Source organism: Ostrinia nubilalis, chromosome 17, assembly GCF_963855985.1.
Source record: "Ostrinia nubilalis chromosome 17, ilOstNubi1.1, whole genome shotgun sequence".
NCBI lineage: Eukaryota > Metazoa > Arthropoda > Insecta > Lepidoptera > Crambidae > Ostrinia > Ostrinia nubilalis.
Genome location: NC_087104.1, coordinates 13,512,656 through 13,530,097, shown reverse-complemented (window position 1 = coordinate 13,530,097; position 17,442 = coordinate 13,512,656). Strand labels below are relative to the sequence as shown.

General features: G+C 39.1%; 2 protein-coding genes across 2 annotated transcripts; both read right to left on the bottom strand.

Annotated features, from left to right (window-relative positions):
* Positions 1-576: 576 nt before the first annotated feature.
* Positions 577-1,775, bottom strand: LOC135080165 (carboxylic ester hydrolase-like). The gene is made up of 2 exons (XM_063974848.1): positions 1,043-1,775; positions 577-754 (listed from the first exon to the last, which is right to left on the bottom strand). The coding sequence occupies exons 1-2, from the start codon at positions 1,744-1,746 to the stop codon at positions 577-579; spliced, it is 882 nt and encodes a 293-aa protein (XP_063830918.1). The 5' UTR covers positions 1,747-1,775.
* A 6,654-nt stretch (positions 1,776-8,429) lies between these two features.
* On the bottom strand, positions 8,430-14,855 carry LOC135080122 (esterase FE4-like). The gene is made up of 4 exons (XM_063974810.1): positions 14,555-14,855; positions 11,473-11,657; positions 8,941-10,229; positions 8,430-8,640 (listed from the first exon to the last, which is right to left on the bottom strand). The coding sequence occupies exons 2-4, from the start codon at positions 11,647-11,649 to the stop codon at positions 8,463-8,465; spliced, it is 1,644 nt and encodes a 547-aa protein (XP_063830880.1). The 5' UTR covers positions 11,650-11,657; positions 14,555-14,855; the 3' UTR covers positions 8,430-8,462.
* Positions 14,856-17,442: the final 2,587 nt, after the last annotated feature.

Here is a 17,442-nt window from a genome sequence, read left to right as displayed (position 1 = left end):
TTTCGATCCGTTTCCGGGTTGATAGTGTGCTTCGTAAACGTGCCTTTATCATGCTAACGGACGAAAGGGGCATGTATTGCTGACATTGCGTAAAACTTACTTCTCGATTATTCTAATATAGTAGGTCAGGAGGTAATAATATTGCTTGCTGGTTTACTTTGATTGTGAATGGTAAGCAAATAAATAAGAACTACGAGTATACCTTTCAATACGTTTATTACATCATTAGGCCCCATTTCACCTATGGACGGCATTTTTTTTATAAATCAGGTCATGTATTTTGCATGTTCTTGATAGTATCTCTATCAATTACTACACTTATTTATTTAAAACTGATCTGCATATTGAACAGGGCACAAAAGGTGTACTTAATGCCATATAGCATTCTCCTCCAGTTAACCTTTGAGCCCAGTAGTTAATACAAAAACCATATGGACGTGGAAACACATAATATCACCATTATTGGTGTGAAAACAAAAAAATATAAAGTAACTGTCAGTCAACTCTCACCTTACAAGTATTTTTAAATACTTAGGTAATATCCTATTTTATAATAAATTAATAATTTAATTGTTCTTAAAAGTCTAACGATCTCCGATACTTTGCGTACAAGTCTCTCCAGAAAATAAGAGATTCTGTGTACCATAGAGGTACGGTTTTGATCTCTCTGTCAATGTAGAGGGCGCGTTGGTGATCTGGTGCCACTGGTGACCACTTCACTGGTAATAGCTCACTGGTTTCTGGCGTTGGATCACTGGAAAGTGACAAATTATACTTATATTTGTATGTTGTAAGATAAACTTTACACGCGTGAAACAGCTTTCGTGATTCATTACAAAAGACAGAAAAAGTTACTTTTTTTGCTTAACCTCTTTTATTTGCGACTAACTTTTGTCTGCGGCTTCGCCCGCGTAATTATCGGTCTATCATAAGAGATTTAGAAATAAGCATGTGATTTCATTAGTTCAGTGGTTCTAGAGATTACGTACTTCCTGCAAAATGAAGAGATATTAGAAAAAACAGGAATATAAAGTTCGCTTACCCGTATTTAGCAAAATTCGTCCATAACGTCGTCATTTTCTGAATCATGTCTGTTTCAAAAAGTGTGGGTATGATTTCTTGACTAAATAAATAAAATAACTCGTCGCCGTGCGTGGCGCCACTCGCGTTATGAGAGCCCACACTCAACTTCAATATGTTCCTTCTACCCTCATAACCAAATAGGTAATGCCACACTGGCTGCTCACTCGTCTGCATTATGAGATTCGTTTCTTCTACCGGAGGGTAGTTATTAAATGGCTCCCCATATAATTTGGATATCTGTGGTATGGTCTTTACTGATATCTCGTTTTCACCCATGTACAGCTTCTTCACTTTTTGAGCTACATCTTTCCGTACTTCGTCAGATGGAATTTCCAAGTCTTTTGGAAACACCATTTCGTAATCGACTTTTTCTAAATAATGTGTGTTCTCCATACCAGCAAATAACAATCCTTCTTCTGTATTAGATCCTATAATCATAGGCACTTTATTGTATTTTCCATTCACTAAGATATTGTAAGGCAAATCTGTCAAAAAAGCTTCTTCTCCTTCTATAATTTTCTCAGCACACGGCGAGAATTGTATTTCTGATAACATTATTGTAGTGCCTTCTAATCTTGGCACTCTTGCTACCACCAAATCTGAATCACTACTGTTCATAAAAAACTTATGTATTTCATGAGGATCTTTGCTATCAAGACCCATTGCTTTGGCATGCAAACTGGCCTGAAGGACCTGGTCAAATTGACTGAATAAAATGTTCGGACTAGTTAAACTGTGCTACAGACTTTTAATTGAATTGATTAAAAATCCTTCTTTGTAATGTGCCTCCTACTAGGATCATTTCAAAATAATTCACAATATTTCCATTACTATATTTTGTTATTCTGGTAAATTCTGAAGTAAATGAAAGTGTCATATTATTCCGATCTTGATTAAGCTGGTGTTCCATCAATTTTATTCTGATGTCATAATATTAACCATAGTTCAAGGATAATAACAATATAGCTGTATGCAGTGATAGCCACAGCTAGCGTAGGCTTTTAGAAACATATTAATTTGTACTGAATTCGCCCTAGTTTTCGTTTATACCATATACAAATATTAAAAGAAACTCGCTCATTGAACGCCGGGAATCCACATAACGGTGGGGACTGTCGACTCGCCGGGCTTTTCAGCGAGTTGATGCCGCGTAGGGTTGTGAATCGGTTATCTATTTATTTAAAATAACCAAAAAAGTATCGCAATATATTTATTAAGGGCCACGGAAGACATGCTACTTTTAGCATCGGCGATAGGCGTTTTTAGCGACTCTATCAAAATAAAAAAAATCAAAATCAAAAATATTTATTCACTTTAGACCACAAGTGGCACTTATGAACGTCAATAGAAAATAATAAAAAAAGAAAAAAGTATCGTTGCAGCATCGCGATTTCGTGACTTTATGCTGCCGTCGCGACATACTGCTGTTGCTGCGTCAACTTCCGAAAAGCTACTCAATCACCGCGTTTGGCGTTTTTAAGCCTAAGCGCAGACCACCGACTTTTAGTTGGCCGATAGTTGGCCGATAGTTGGACCCGATTTTAATTTGTATGAAGAATCGGCCAGCTATCGGCCTACTAAAAATCTGTGATCTGCGCCTAGTCTAAGTTTGCGGTATGGTATGTGTTCACTGCATTCAGCTTCTTTCTATCTTTCTTAAACTTTTTTGTTCCAAAATTGGTTATTCGCCCGCGGCTCCGGAGTGAAATGAACTGGCTGTCCGAAAAATGTCCATGCTTTTAAGCAATTTTTGTGAAAAATATTATTGTCAGCTAATATCTCATTAGATATATCTCCTTAATTTATATTTATTGTCCGTGGTGCATATCTTTTCTTAAAGGTTACTAAACCTTTGTTGTCGCCTGTCATCCGCTTTGCAATAGAGGGAAGAAGAACCTTAACTTCGAACTTCTCCTATGTGCTTCTGATTGATTTTGTTGCGGATCCAACGGCAATTAACTTTCCCCGGGAGAAATTTGTCCTTCACTGGTTGGGTTATAGTCGGTTAAGCTGTAGATCCTGGCTACACTGGAGTTGCAGCGGTGGGAACGAGAGGTGGGGAACAGTCCCGTTGATTAACAGCCCGACCCAACTATCGGCCAACTAAAAATCGGTGGTCTGCGCCTAGTCTAAGTGTGCGGTGTGGAATGTGTGGTCACTGCATTCAGCTTCTTTCTTCCATAAACTTTTTTGTTCTAAAATTTGATATTCGTTTGTGGCGCCGGAGTGAAATGACCTATCCGAGGGCAGCCCTGGTCTGAAGCGCACAAGATTACCGACTGCCGCAGACAAATCCCCACTAACGACCCAACACCTGTACACCATTTATTTGTGCTCGAGCTGCAATTAGAGCCGCTCAAAGCGAGCAAATATAAAGAAAACTGACCTGACATGGTTTTTGGTAGGATACCTGCCTATATGTCGGCCGTTTGGTGTAGTGGTTCTAAAACGGACTACTATGCCGAGAGGTCCCGGGTTCGATTCCCGGCCGGGCAGAAAATGAAATGATGAATTTTAATTTCTGTGACGGGTCTGGGTGTTACTATGTATAATATGTATGTATTTAAAAAGTATACAGGGTGTTAGGTAAATGGGTATATGAGCCGACACTAGCCCATGTTAACATATGCATATAAATGGTATGGTGAAGTCAGAAATTTGATATCATAATTTAAATTTTTTAAATGTTCATACAAAATAAAATTTATAAAATCAGATTTGTATGAAAATTAAAATAATTAAAATGATGATATCAATTTTCTGACTTCACCATACCATTTATATGCACATGTTAACATGGGCTAGCGTCGGCTCATATACCCATTTACCTAACACCCTGTATATGTAGTATATCCGTTAAACTAGCACCCATAACACAAGCATATTAATTGCTTACTTTGGGGCTAGATAGCGCTGTGTGAAATTGTCGAAAGATATTTATTTATTTATTTATTTATTTATATGCAGCAGTCAATAGCGGACCAATCTATTGAGATAACAGTGTTGTTTATTGTGAAATACCCCCTAGGAGCTAGTGGACCACCTAGTGACTAGGTGGACCGACGATCTGGTGAAGGTCGCTGGAAGTACCTGGATGCGGGCAGCGCATATGGAAATTCTTGGGAGAGGCTTTCTCCAGCAGTGGACGTCATTTAAACCCGTATCTGACGTCACTTGCAGGTTTCACGGTGATCAAATATGGATCTTTTCATAATATTTTGTTTCATAATGCTATTTTAAATTGTCGTTAATTAAACCATGTAGCTGCTACTTACCCGTAACTTAAAAAATTACATACTCCGACCTTCACCGAAATCAAGTCTTAATTAAGCTACAAATGACAAAAGTAAAGGCTGTAAAAGCTATATGCTTGTGATACTAATTTAGATAAAGGCAAAAAACTACTGGTTCAAAACAGAATAGACTTTAAGCCGATGACAAAGAGCTTTTATTGCCAGAAGGAAAGTGAATTACAGTAAAAGAAGGCTTTTTTACGAATAGAAGAAACAACCGTATACTATGTTTACTGGCTATTAAGTGAACCTACACAGTCATTGGTTTAATGGACAGTTTTACCCAGCGGCTTTTACATCGCCTCCGGTCAAGTAGGTACGGTAACGGCACGTTGAACTATACATTTGGAATCTAATCGATGCTAAGTATTTAGCTTTGCAAAATTTTGACAGCTCTCGGTCACCATGGTCAGCTGGAAGTAACCTCTTTAAGCTAAGCGTCCACTTGTCGGTATCGTACGCAACGGACGCATCGTACAAAACACATCGTATCGGATGTGCGATGCGTACGATGCGGACAGGTGGACGCACTTATATGAGTTTCTATATAAATAATACTACGATCCGTTGCGTGCGATACATCCGATGCGTACGATACTGACATGTGGACGCTAGCCTTTGGAGAAAATCCCACCTGGGAGCTTAGTGCGACTTTACATCAAACGTCTTGTAGGGGAAGCCCGGGCAGCACGAATACCTTAAGACAAGTGGCAAAAAAACCATATAAATATGCAATCAGCAACAGTCTATTAATTAATAATTTGTATCTTAGGTAATCATCTTTGGAATTGTAAAGAATAAACTTAGAAACTTATACAAATTCTACAATAAAAATGTCATTAAAAAAAAAGTTCCAATTATCCATTTTGCCCGACCCCCCTGGGCAAGACGGATATGTACAGTACTAACTGCTTTAATCATTGCAATCATCACAATAATAACTGCCTATGCCTGAATATAAGGTACAATCCTCGTGTGCTCACTTCTTGCATTGATTGCACTCTATCCAATCCTCGGTAGGTGGTTCAGTGTATTCTTCTGAGCACACAACATAAATATTTTGTTTTCTCCATCTGATTTTTGTTTTTGGTCATTTTTCCTCTTGACAAGTCTTGTTTGGAAGTTCTTGTTTTCAGATGTGTGGTTTTGTTAGGGCCTGCTGTTCAGTTATGGCTGTCTTTACCTATCCGTTCTGCCCATATCCGTCTTGCCCAAATAGGGTTGCCAGGCGTCCGGATAAAGCCGGACATAGTTAGGCTTTTTGATTGCGTGTCCGGCCAAAATAACCGATGTCCGGCCTGTCCGGCTTTTGTTAGGCTTTTTATTTGGCTTCCGCGCCAGGCGAAAGTCGAGCCACAGAATAAGGCACGCACGCATCAGGACGTTAGGCAACCGTATACCGATAGTATTCACTAATTGCACCCCCCCCCCCCCCCCCCCCCCCCCCGGTCGCATGTCCGGCTTTTAGGGTAAAATGTCAGGCCAAATGAAGCACACAGTCCGGCTTTTGTGTTTTTGGACCTGGCAACCCTATGCCCAAAGCACCAATATTTAAAAGTTGTATACCCACCCGTTAAATTTCTACCGGTGAAAAAAAGCAACACACACAAATTAAACTTAATTTAACATGCAATCAACTAAACAGAGTCTATAAGTCAACACTTAATACGTAATATAAGAAATCAACACACATACCTTGCCAAAAATCGTAAGAAAACAGCCAAAAACTTTTGATTTCGAATTGACAAAAAGTTCACGCACGTATTGTTTTGGTGGAACTATCATGGCGTGGCTGTGTTGCTGTTTTACAGACCCGCAAACGTCCAGTAGCGCCATGTGTTGTAGGTTTTTAATAAAATCAATTATTCTTCTTACCCACATTATGCTTCTTGCCCGGGCTTCCCCTACATACTTTCTATATTTTCTTTCCACACACACTGTACTTTCTATATTTTGTGACTTTATTAAATCCAAACAATATGTCTGGGTAGGTACGTACAAGTGTTACGCAACAGTGTTACAAGTTAACTACCCATTGCCGGTCATGTCGTCTCGTTCTATCGCAAAGAATCACCATTTGATGAGAGCGAGAGCAAAATGGAAATGGATAGTTAACAGTGTGGCCATGTGTACTTAAGAGCTTAAAAATAAATAAATAGTAATTGTGGACCAAAAATATAAATAAAAATTAATTGCTGTTCGTTAGTCTGATTAAAACTCGAGAACGGCTGGGCCGATTGAGCTGATTTTGGTTTTAAAATGTTTGTCGTAGTCCAAGGTAGGTCTAAACGGTGAGCAAATAAGGAAAAATTGCGATGGCTTATTTATTGCCTTAAGGCAGAACAGAGTTCGCGGGGTCAGCTAGTTGGTAATAAAATATTTTGAATTTAGATATTGAATTTCTAACATATTTTAAAGATAGATTTGATCATCTGCTGTGAAGCAAAAATTAAGCATCAGAACTTGTAACTGAAAAGATAAGTCCAGCCAAAAAGCTAGCTGAAACAAATTGCTATTTTAAGTGCGGTTAAGGCCGAGGCTCGAAGCGACGACCAAAAGGAATTTAATTGATTACGTGCACCACTGGGCTAGCGGGGCCGACGTCAAACTTGAACTGACTAATTAACAAACGATTTTAACTTGCAAAGAAATGGGAAGAATTCCCGGCATTATACATCTTTGCCGTTTTTTTGGTACCGTGGATTTGAAAAGTTTTGAAGCTCTATTAATGTGACTACGAATACACTGTAGTAGTGTCAATCTAATATCATTGTGTTTTAGTTGTGAAAAATAATGGTACAGACATAATTGAAGTAGAAACTAAAATTGTTTGTTTCCCTAATATAAATAAATAAAAAAAAATAAAAATAAAACTAGCAATAAATTATACAAATAAAGCCGCATTTAACATTGTGAGTTTCTGAGTAAGTAGGTAGATTTACGCCCATTCTTATTTGTCCATAACCGGATATCAACTGTCAAATTAAATATCCACAATAGTTTTCGTTTCGTTTACACTTTAATATTTTTAAATAGTCTTATTATCTATCTATATAAATAAAAATGAATTGATGTTCGTTAGTCTGATTAAAACTCGAGAACGGCGGGGCCGATTGAGTTGATTTTTGTTTTAAAATGTTTGTCGTAGTCAAGGGTAGGTCTAAACGGTGAGCAAATACGCGCGCGATATTGTTTTTCTGTGACAGACAAAATTCCACGCGGGCGAAGCCGGGGGCGGAAAGCTAGTAAACAATATAAAAATGTAAAAACATCGAAAATCTCAGATATTTTGTCGATTTAACGTATCAAATCAAACGGTTTCGATCCGTTTCCGGGTTGATAGTGTGCTTCGTAAACGTGCCTTTATCATGCTAGCGGACGAAAGGGGCATGTATTGCTGACATTGCGTAAAACTTACTTCTCGATTATTCTAATATACTTAGTAGTCAGGAGGTAATAATATTGCTTGCTGGTTTACTTTTATTGTGAATGGTAAGCAAATAAATAAGTTTGTGCCTTTCAATATAATTTTAATTATGTACATTATGGCCCAATTTCACCTATTGACGGCATTTTTTATAAATCAGGTTATGTATTTTGCATTTGGTTGGTAGAGATAGTATACAATTATTAGACTTATTTATTTACCACTGATCTGCACATTGAACAGGGTACAAAAGGCGAATTTAATGGCATATAGCATTCTCCTCCAGTTAACCTTTGGCAGTAGAAATTAGAGTAAGTTCTTAGCAACCATTAGGTTTAGTATATTGTGGTGTGTAATAATAATATATTTTATGATCTGAAAGTTAATACAAAAACTATATGAAAGTGGAAAAACATATCACCATTATTAGGGGGGGAAAGAAAAAATATAAAATAACTGTCAGTCAACTCTCACCTTTCAAGTCTTTTTAAATACTTAGGCTGGGTTGCACCATCTTACTTTAACTTAGACAAACGTCAAAAATCTGTCAAACTCCATACAAAAAACACCGGGTATCGTTATAATAGTACAGTTAAAGTTAGGTGGTGCAACTCAGCCTTAGTCTTCCTATTTTACAATAAATTAATCATTAATTATTCTTAAAAGTCTAATGATCTTCGATACTTTGCGTACAAGTCTCTCCAAAAAATAAGAGATTCTGTATACCATAGAGGTACGGTTTTGATCTCTCTGTCAATGTAGAGGGCGCGTTGGTCATCTGGAGTCACTGGTGACCACTTCACTGGTAATAGCTCACTGATTTCTGGCGTTGGATCACTGGAAAGTGACAAATGATACTCTATAATATATTTATTGTTGTTGTAATATATTTATTGTATTTATTGTATGTTGTAAGATAAACTTTGCACGCGTGAAACAGCTTTCGTGATTCATTACAAAAGACAGAAAAAGTTACTTTTTTTGCTTAACCTCTTTTATTTGCGACTAACTTGCCTGCAGCTTTATCCGAAATAAGTAGTGATTTAATTGGTTCAATAGTTCTATGTAGATATTAAGTAGGTATTTCCTGCAAAATTAAATACATTTAAAAAAATCAGGAATATAAAGTTTGCTTACCCGTATTTAGCAAAATTCGTCCATAACGTCGTCATTTTCTGGATCATATCCGTTTCAAAGAGTGTGGGTATGATTTCTTGACTAAATAAATAAAATAACTCGTCTCCATGTGTGGCGCCACTCGCGTTATGAGAGCCGACACTCAGCTTCAATATGTTCCTTCTACCCTCATAACCAAATAGGTAATGCCACACTGGCTGCTCACTCGTCTGCATTATGAGATTCGTTTCTTCTACCGGAGGGTAGTTATTAAATGGCTCCCCGTATAATTTGGATATCTGTGGTATGGTCTTTGCTGATATCTCGTTTTCACCCATGTACAGTTTTTTCACTTTTTGAGCTACATCTTTCCGTACTTCGTCAGATGGAAATTCCAAGTCTTTTGGAAACACCATTTCGTAATCGACTTTGTCTAAATAATGTGTGTTCTCCATACCAGCAAATAACAATCCTTCTTCTGTATTAGATCCTATAATCATAGGCACTTTATTGTATTTTCCATCAACTAAGATATTGTAAGGCAAATCTGTCAAAAAAGGTTCTTCTCCTTCTATAATTTTCTCAGCACACGGCGAGAATTGTATTTCTGATAACATTATTGTAGTGCCTTCTAATCTTGGCACTTTTGCTACGACCAAATCTGAATCACTACTGTTCATAAAAAACTTATGTATTTCATGAGGATCTTCGCTATCAAGACCCATTGCTTTGGCATGCAAACTGGCCTGAAGGACTTGATCGAATTGGAAGACAAAACCTGACAGAGCAGAGCCACTTTGCGCGATAGCTTTATGGAAGAGGCCCTTGGACATTGGCGAAAGGACGTGCAAAGCGACAGAAGCTCCTCCAGCACTCTCGCCAAAAATGGTTACATTATCAGGGTCACCGCCGAACGCCCTGATGTTCCTTTGTACCCACTTCAACGCTGCTACTTGGTCTTTCATGCCTGCGTTCCCTGGGGCTTCCTTGATGCCCAAGCACAAAAACCCTTGAACATGTAGCCTGTAGTTGAAAGTGACTAGCACAACTCCTTTACTTATTAAATAGTCTGGACCATACACGAACCTTGACGCTGACCGTCGGAAAAATGCTCCTCCATGGATAAAGACCATGACTGGCAAAGGTTTTTCTGGTTCATTATTTGTGTACAAAGGTGTGTAAACATTGAGAATCAAGCAATCTTCCTGGCCGTTCGTGTATTTTGACCCGAGAGACCACGTTTGTGTACAGCGTATGTGGTCGTCAATCGCTTCAAATACTCCATCCCATTTGGGCTCAGGACCGGGTGCCTAAAATTTCAATGCAATTATGTGGTGAATATGGTGAACGTCAGGTACCTAAATATCAAGATAATTTTATTCATTGCTCAATGTCCGATCATGAACGTAATAGACAAAGCAGAACAACACCAGCCAATAGGTCAAGGTATGTACTCGTATATCAAATCGAGATTACAGAGAGAGTGGCACCCCTTTTAGATTTGTTACATCCCCAAGATTTACATTGAAAGATTTTAGTGCTCTTTGCTATCTAGCGTTTAAAATGCCTCCATGTCTCTCTCAGTCCTGTGGTGTACAGTTAAGCAGTTATCACAGCTGGCATTCAATCTTCTCCTTCTTGTCTTGAAGATGCTGAGATCATAATCATAAGCATCTTATTTTATATGATGTTCTCATAGATAGCAATATGTCATGGGAATCGCATTCTATAGAAGTATGCAAAAGACTTTATAGATTCTCTTTTGCACTGACTAAACTCGCAAAAATAGCTGATCAACCTACTGTTCTGGCTGCATATCATGGCTTTGTAATGTCGACTCTAGGATATGGGGTGATTTTTTGGGGCAATTCCTCTTACAGGGAAATTATTTTCAGAGCACAAAAAAGATGTGTTCGTGCAATCTATGGGTTGAAATCAACAGACAGTTGTAAGCCTATATTTAAAAAGCTAAAACTGTTAACCTTCCCGTGTCTGTATATTTTAGAAGCCTGCCTTTTTGTCAAATATCATCCAGATGAATTTAAAAGAGTGGAGTCGACAATAGCTCATCGTCTTCGACCTAGGAAACCTATGGTAGAAAGAAATATGTGTAAGACTGCATTAATGAAAAAGAGTTTCTTAGATATGGCACCAAAACTGTGTAACAAGCTTCCTAAGGCCTTGCTAGAGTGTGATGACAAAATGTTTAAAAAGGAACTGATCTTACTACTATTAAATAAAATGTATTATACCATTGATGAATTTTGTAATGATTCTTTAGGTTAAGTTTTGACATAATTTGAAATTGTATACTTTATAACATTAGCTATTATTCTGTTGTATTTAATAATTAGAAAGATTGACTGACTGCATTGACATAGATAACTTTGTAATACCAATTGATTTAGATTATATAATTATTCAAATTTATTAAGAATTCGTATGCCTATACGGCAGATCATAGTGGAACCTACTAACCCCTAACAACTTTGTACCTATGATAATGACGAATAAATTTCATTTTCATTTTCATTTTTTCATTTTTTAACTAACCTGAAATCGCTGTTGTACAGTGGCGTAGGGAATGGCGAGATAACGCGCGTGCGAGCCGTCGGGAGAGACGGAGCCGCGCAGCCAGCCGCCGCTCACGCGCACCGGCGGCGTCGGCTGCCGCACCAGCCGCGCCGCCCACAGCGCCCACAGCACCACCCACTTGCCGCGAGCGCGCATAACGGCCTCTGAAAGTGAACATCATCATCATCATCATCATTTCAGCCATAGGACGTCCACTGCTGAACAAAGGCCTCCCCCAATGCTTTCCATGTTGATCGATTGGTAGCAGCCTGCGTTCAGCGCTTCCCTGCTACCTTCACGCTGCGTTTCCCGGTACGCGGCCTCCACTCCAGAACCTAACCTGCGTACATGCCCTGCCCATTGCCACTTCAGCTTGCTAATCCGTCGGGGCAAAGCAAACGTCACTCAGCATTCATCATTAAGTCTCCATTGCAGAAGTAGGTCCCTCGCTCGCTAGATGGTTTGGGGTGGCCTGACATTCCACATCACGCACTTGCCACTCGTGTGCATGCCGGCCTGTGAAAGGGAACATCAAGATCATCAAATTGAGTCTCTATTGCAGAAGCACGACCCCCTCTTTAATCATTAAAGGGAACATGACTTTTGGAGAAACTTCTTCTTTCGGTGTTTACACCAGAGGTTTTACACTGTCAAGTCAGACGAAACTGTGCCAGGTTTTCTGCAGAACTCATCAACATTCATCATTGAGTCTCCATTGCAGAAGCACGATCCCCTCTAATCAGAGGAAAGATAAGGGTTTTGCCCTCGCTCGGTACATGAAACTACACTCGCGAGCAAAACTATGGAATCACTTACATGAAGTTGTTTCCACGCGAACTTGTGTACTAACGAATTTGTTAGGAACAAAAAAAGTGACACCATTTTAAAGATTAAACTTTTATCTTTAAATTGATACCAAATTCATTTAAATCACACCAGTATTTAAAAAGATATCCCGGCTGATGTGAAGAAGTAACGAAAAAGACATGTATGAACTGTTTGATACGTCGCGAGTTGCGGCCTATTTACCCCCTATAAAAGCACGCGTTTTCGGATTTTTGCTTTCACACGTTGATTCATACACATCTCCGCTTCTTTTGACACTTTACCTGGGATTCTACACCTTCAGAAGCAGCACAAATCATTGCACTATTGCAAGAAGGGCTCAGCCAGTGGGCTGTCGCACGTCAGCGCCACATAAGCCTGTCCTGGGTTTCGAAAGTTTTAAGACGCTTTCGGGAGACTGGTGGCTTTATCCCGAGACCAAGTTCTGAACAGCGCCGGCGCACATCGCAGAGGGAAGACCGTTTTTTCATGTTAACCTCTCTATGAAATCGTCATTTGACTGGAATCGACGTCCAGTAAGAGCTCAGAAATGTTCGTAGGATAGCTGTTAGCGAGTAGACAGTTTGTCTAAGACATAAGCAATAGAATTTAACTCCAAAAAGGCCTGCCACAGGCTCGAAACTGACGGCGGGTCACCGATAAGCACGCTTTCAATTTGCTCGTACACATCTCGATGTTAAGTCGAGCAAGCCACCCCCATAAGCCACTGTTTCAGCGAACCAGCACTGCATAAATCGCTCCTCAGGCCGCCTATAAACCCGACCTCTTCGACTGCTGCCCTGCAAACACAGTTTGCATTCATCGGAGAACAGAACTCGCCTCCATTACTCGCCTTCCCATCGAGATGTGTACGAGCAAATTGAAAGGGTGCTTATCGGTGACCTGCCGTCAGTTTCGAGCCTGTGGCAGGCCTTTTTGGAGTCAAATTCTATTGCTTATATCTTAGACGAACTGTCCACTCGCTAACAGCTATCTTACGAACATTTCTGAGCTCTTGATGGACATCGATTCCAGTCAAATGACGATTTCATAGAGAGGTTGACATGAAAAAACGGTCTTCCCTCTGCGATGTGCACCGGCCCTGTTCAGAACTTGGTCTCGGGATAAAGCCACTAGTCTCCCGAAAGCGTCTTGAAACTTTCGACACCCAGGACTGGCTTATGTGGCGCTGACGTGCGACAGCCCGCTGGCTGAGCCTTTCTTGCAATAGTGCAACGATTTGTGCTGCTTCTGAAGGTGTAGAATCCCAGGTAAAGTGTCAAAAGAAGCGGAGATGTGTATGAATCAACGTGTGAAACCAAAAATCTAAAAACGCGTGCTTTTATAGGGGCTAAATAGGCCGCAACTCGCGACGTATCAAACAGTTCATACATGTCTTTTTCGTTACTTCTTCACATCAGCCGGGATATCTTTTTAAATACTGGTGTGATTTAAATGAATTTGGTATCAATTTAAAGATAAAAGTTTAATCTTTAAAATGGTGTCACTTTTTTTGTTACTAACAAATTCGTTAGTACACAAGTTCGCGTGGAAACTACTTCATGTAAGTGATTCCATAGTTTTGCTCGCGAGTGTATAAATAAATTAACTTATCTTGTAAATAACGATAACGATTTACTAGCTTCAATAAGCTTGCTTTGTCATAAAAGAAATACTCGTATTTTAAGTCTCTTTAAAAGGTATGTGTATTGAATGTGACTTATAAATTACTGAAGTAAAAAAAGTAGAATGTACTAGGCTGTAGAACTTCATAATGCCTTTGCCGCTACAGAATTTGTGATTTAAAAATAAACAAGAGCTCTACCGCACTGACGTATATTTCTCCTCCATGCTCTACCGTCTCTTGACGACTCCTAGTAAATGAAAGAGACAGATACAGAGAAACAAAAAAATTACGTAGCTCAAATAATATTTGACATTGACACTGTCTTTGACGTTTCTATTTGTAAATTTTGTGATAAGGTAGGAGCCTAAACATACCTACTAATAAAGGGGTGAAATTCAGACTAGTTTTTGATACCTACGTCTCTATTTCTCTGTAGGTACATAACCTATTAACCTCTGTGTCAACAAGCACAAGAAAATCAAATGCCATTTTGTTTCGATTTCTATTGTTTTTTTATTCAGACTTAAGTTTGTTCATTCCGTAAACCAACTAGGTAATTTCTTATGGGTTAACATAACAACAAACGAATCAAAATATGTAAATACTTACTTGAATTCCAAATTCAATCACAAGAACTTTTCTATTACTATAACCTAACTGATTCTGTCACTGAAGTTATTTGGTAATTAATTTTATGAGATACCACTGGTCTATTTAATTACCACAACACTCAATATGTTTAGTATAATATGGGTACTTTATCAAAAATGATTTATTTTAAAGTTTATTGTTAAAGTCACCTTTCGCAATGGAGCATTTCATAATTACTTGCTTTGCTCATATTTCGTCGGTGCTATGACAACCTTGACAGTATGTTAATATTAACGAGGTATGACTATAACCCAAAGTCCAAGTCGGATGATAACAGCTTATTCGACCTTGTCCGAATATTATTTTGGTTTTCCGGTCAACAAGAACATAAGTGTGCTTATTCATTTATAATTATCTGAGCATTTTAGGGAGATGATTATGCATTTTAATAAGTGAATAAGTGACAGTAACGGTCTCACATAGGGCCATTGGTAGGCAAGTATATTATTCTAATTGAATCCTGTAATATTCTAACTGAAATGAAAACAAAATATACACAAAGTAGCAGTGTCTTAATAGGCCAGTAGAATTAAACACAAAAATTGATTAAATCGGAAATAATTCCTACAAAAGATTTTTTTGCTTTAATGGCTTCATTGGTTGCCCATTAGGACTCTCCTAAGTTTTCGACTTCGACGGAGTTGTGCTTAAGTGGTGGGGGCCCCTGAAAGGGGTGTTTTTTCGGTTTTCCGGTTATACCGCGTACAGGACTTACCCTATCGAAAAGTGGTCTTCATGACGGTTAAAGGGCACTTAATCCTGCATTTAATAAGACCAAATTTATATGTTTTGGACAAACCGTTCTCGCGCTAAAGTTCGGCAAAGTAGAAAATATACGTATAATTAATGACCCTCTCCACGTCCAATGGCTTGTTACCCACATGCTTCCAAGCCTTGTAAAGGGTCGCCTTAACCAGTGTAACCCTAACAAGGCTCACGAGTTTGATTCGCTTATCCTTGTTCGTCCCAGCCGTTCCTTAACTGCGGTTGCTGCACCTCTTCCTGGCACTCTCCTGAACGACTCTGTGTTACCTAATGTGGCTGCCCCTCTTCCTTGTACCCTCCTGTACGATTTCATTGCTTAGCCATATGCCTGGTCCAAGGTTCGACGCCACAAAATCAACTTCGTACGAGTGAAAATAGTTTAAATACTATTTCCCGTGCTTGCAACATTTTTCTTTACTGCTTCGCCTCTATTAGTCGTAGAGTGATTGTATATATCCTATAGCCTTCCTCAATGTATGAGCTATTCAACACAAAAATAATGATTTCAATCAAACTAGTAATTCTTAAGATTAGCGCGTTCAAACAAACAAACAAAAAACTCTTCAGCGTTTTCATATGAACTTGTTGTTGTTGATTTTTGGCGTCGAACCTTAAACTAGGCATACGGCTAGGCAACGTAGTCATGCAGGAGAATACAAGGAAGAGGGGCAGCCACAGTAGGTAACACAGAGTCGTTCAGGTGAGTGCCAGGAAGAGGTGCAGCAACCGCAGTTAAGGATCGGCTGGGACGAACAAGGATAGGCGCATCAAGCTCGTAAGCCTTGATAGGGTTACACTGGTTGAGGTGGCCCTTTTCAAGACTTGGAAGCCTGTGGGTAACAAACCATTGGACGTGGAGAGGGTCATTAATTATACGTATATTTTCTACTTTGCCGAACTTTAGCGCGAGAACGGTTTGTCCAAAACATATGAATTTGGTCTTATTCAATGCAGGATTAAGTGCCCTTCAACCGTCATGAAGACCACTTTTTGATAGGGTAAGTCCTTTACGCGGTATAACCGGAAAACCGAAAATATGCCCCTTTCGGGGGCCCAAGCACAACTCCGTCGAAGTCGAAAACTTAGGAGAATCTTAATGGGCAACCAATGAAGCCATTAAAACAATAAAATCTTTTGTAGGAATTATTTCCGATTTAAAAGCTAATTCTACTGGACTATAAATGGGAATCGATTCCAAGACCTGTGAATCGAGAGAAAACCCCATTCTTATACATCAAGGAAGAGTGTTAAATTATAAAAATGGAGGCATACACACCATAAATAATCCACGACCGTTTGGAAAAGATAAGTTTTTATTTTCTAAAATACCGGAACATTTTCAACCAGTTACTAAAATAAACTCGAGTCCCTAGTGTAGGATCTGAAGCATACCAGTTAGTAATCGGTGAGATGCTTCGGAGCTCCCTGCCGGCCAAATTGCTGTAACTCACTGCCGCGAAGTTAAGTCCATAGACAACTGTTGACGGCCGCCGGTGTTGCCACAGTGTGATCATTTTACACAAAATATTGAGCGTAATAGATAGTTTTTTTTTTATCGTAACTACCTATAAAGCTCATAATATGAGCTATATTATAACTAATTTATTTTGGCAAAAATAGGCTTTTAAAATGCATTTTCACACTTTTAATAAATATTTTTTAATCAGTCTGATTAATTTATCGGATACGCGGTTTCCCACTGCGTATTTCACACCGCCTCATCAGCACATGTTAGGGCTTGTTCCGACGGAGACATCCCGTTTTTAGCAGGATCCCGTTTAGTAGGATACGTGTTTTAATATTAACGTTCACACGGACATACCGTTTGCAGTGTCCCGCAAAAAACCGATTCGTTTAAATTTATAATTCGAATTTCAAACATTTTGTGTGTTCACACGACAGTCTGTGGATTGCCGTGGGAACAAGCCATCAAACCAAAGTATTTTTCCATTTCTACAATAAGCGTAGGTTCACGAGCCTGGCAACACTGTCCGCTCAAGTACGGCCCCAGGCGATCAGTTCAGACAAAATGCACTTATAAATTCACGCGCTTCTGAGACTGCCTGTACCTCCAGCACGAA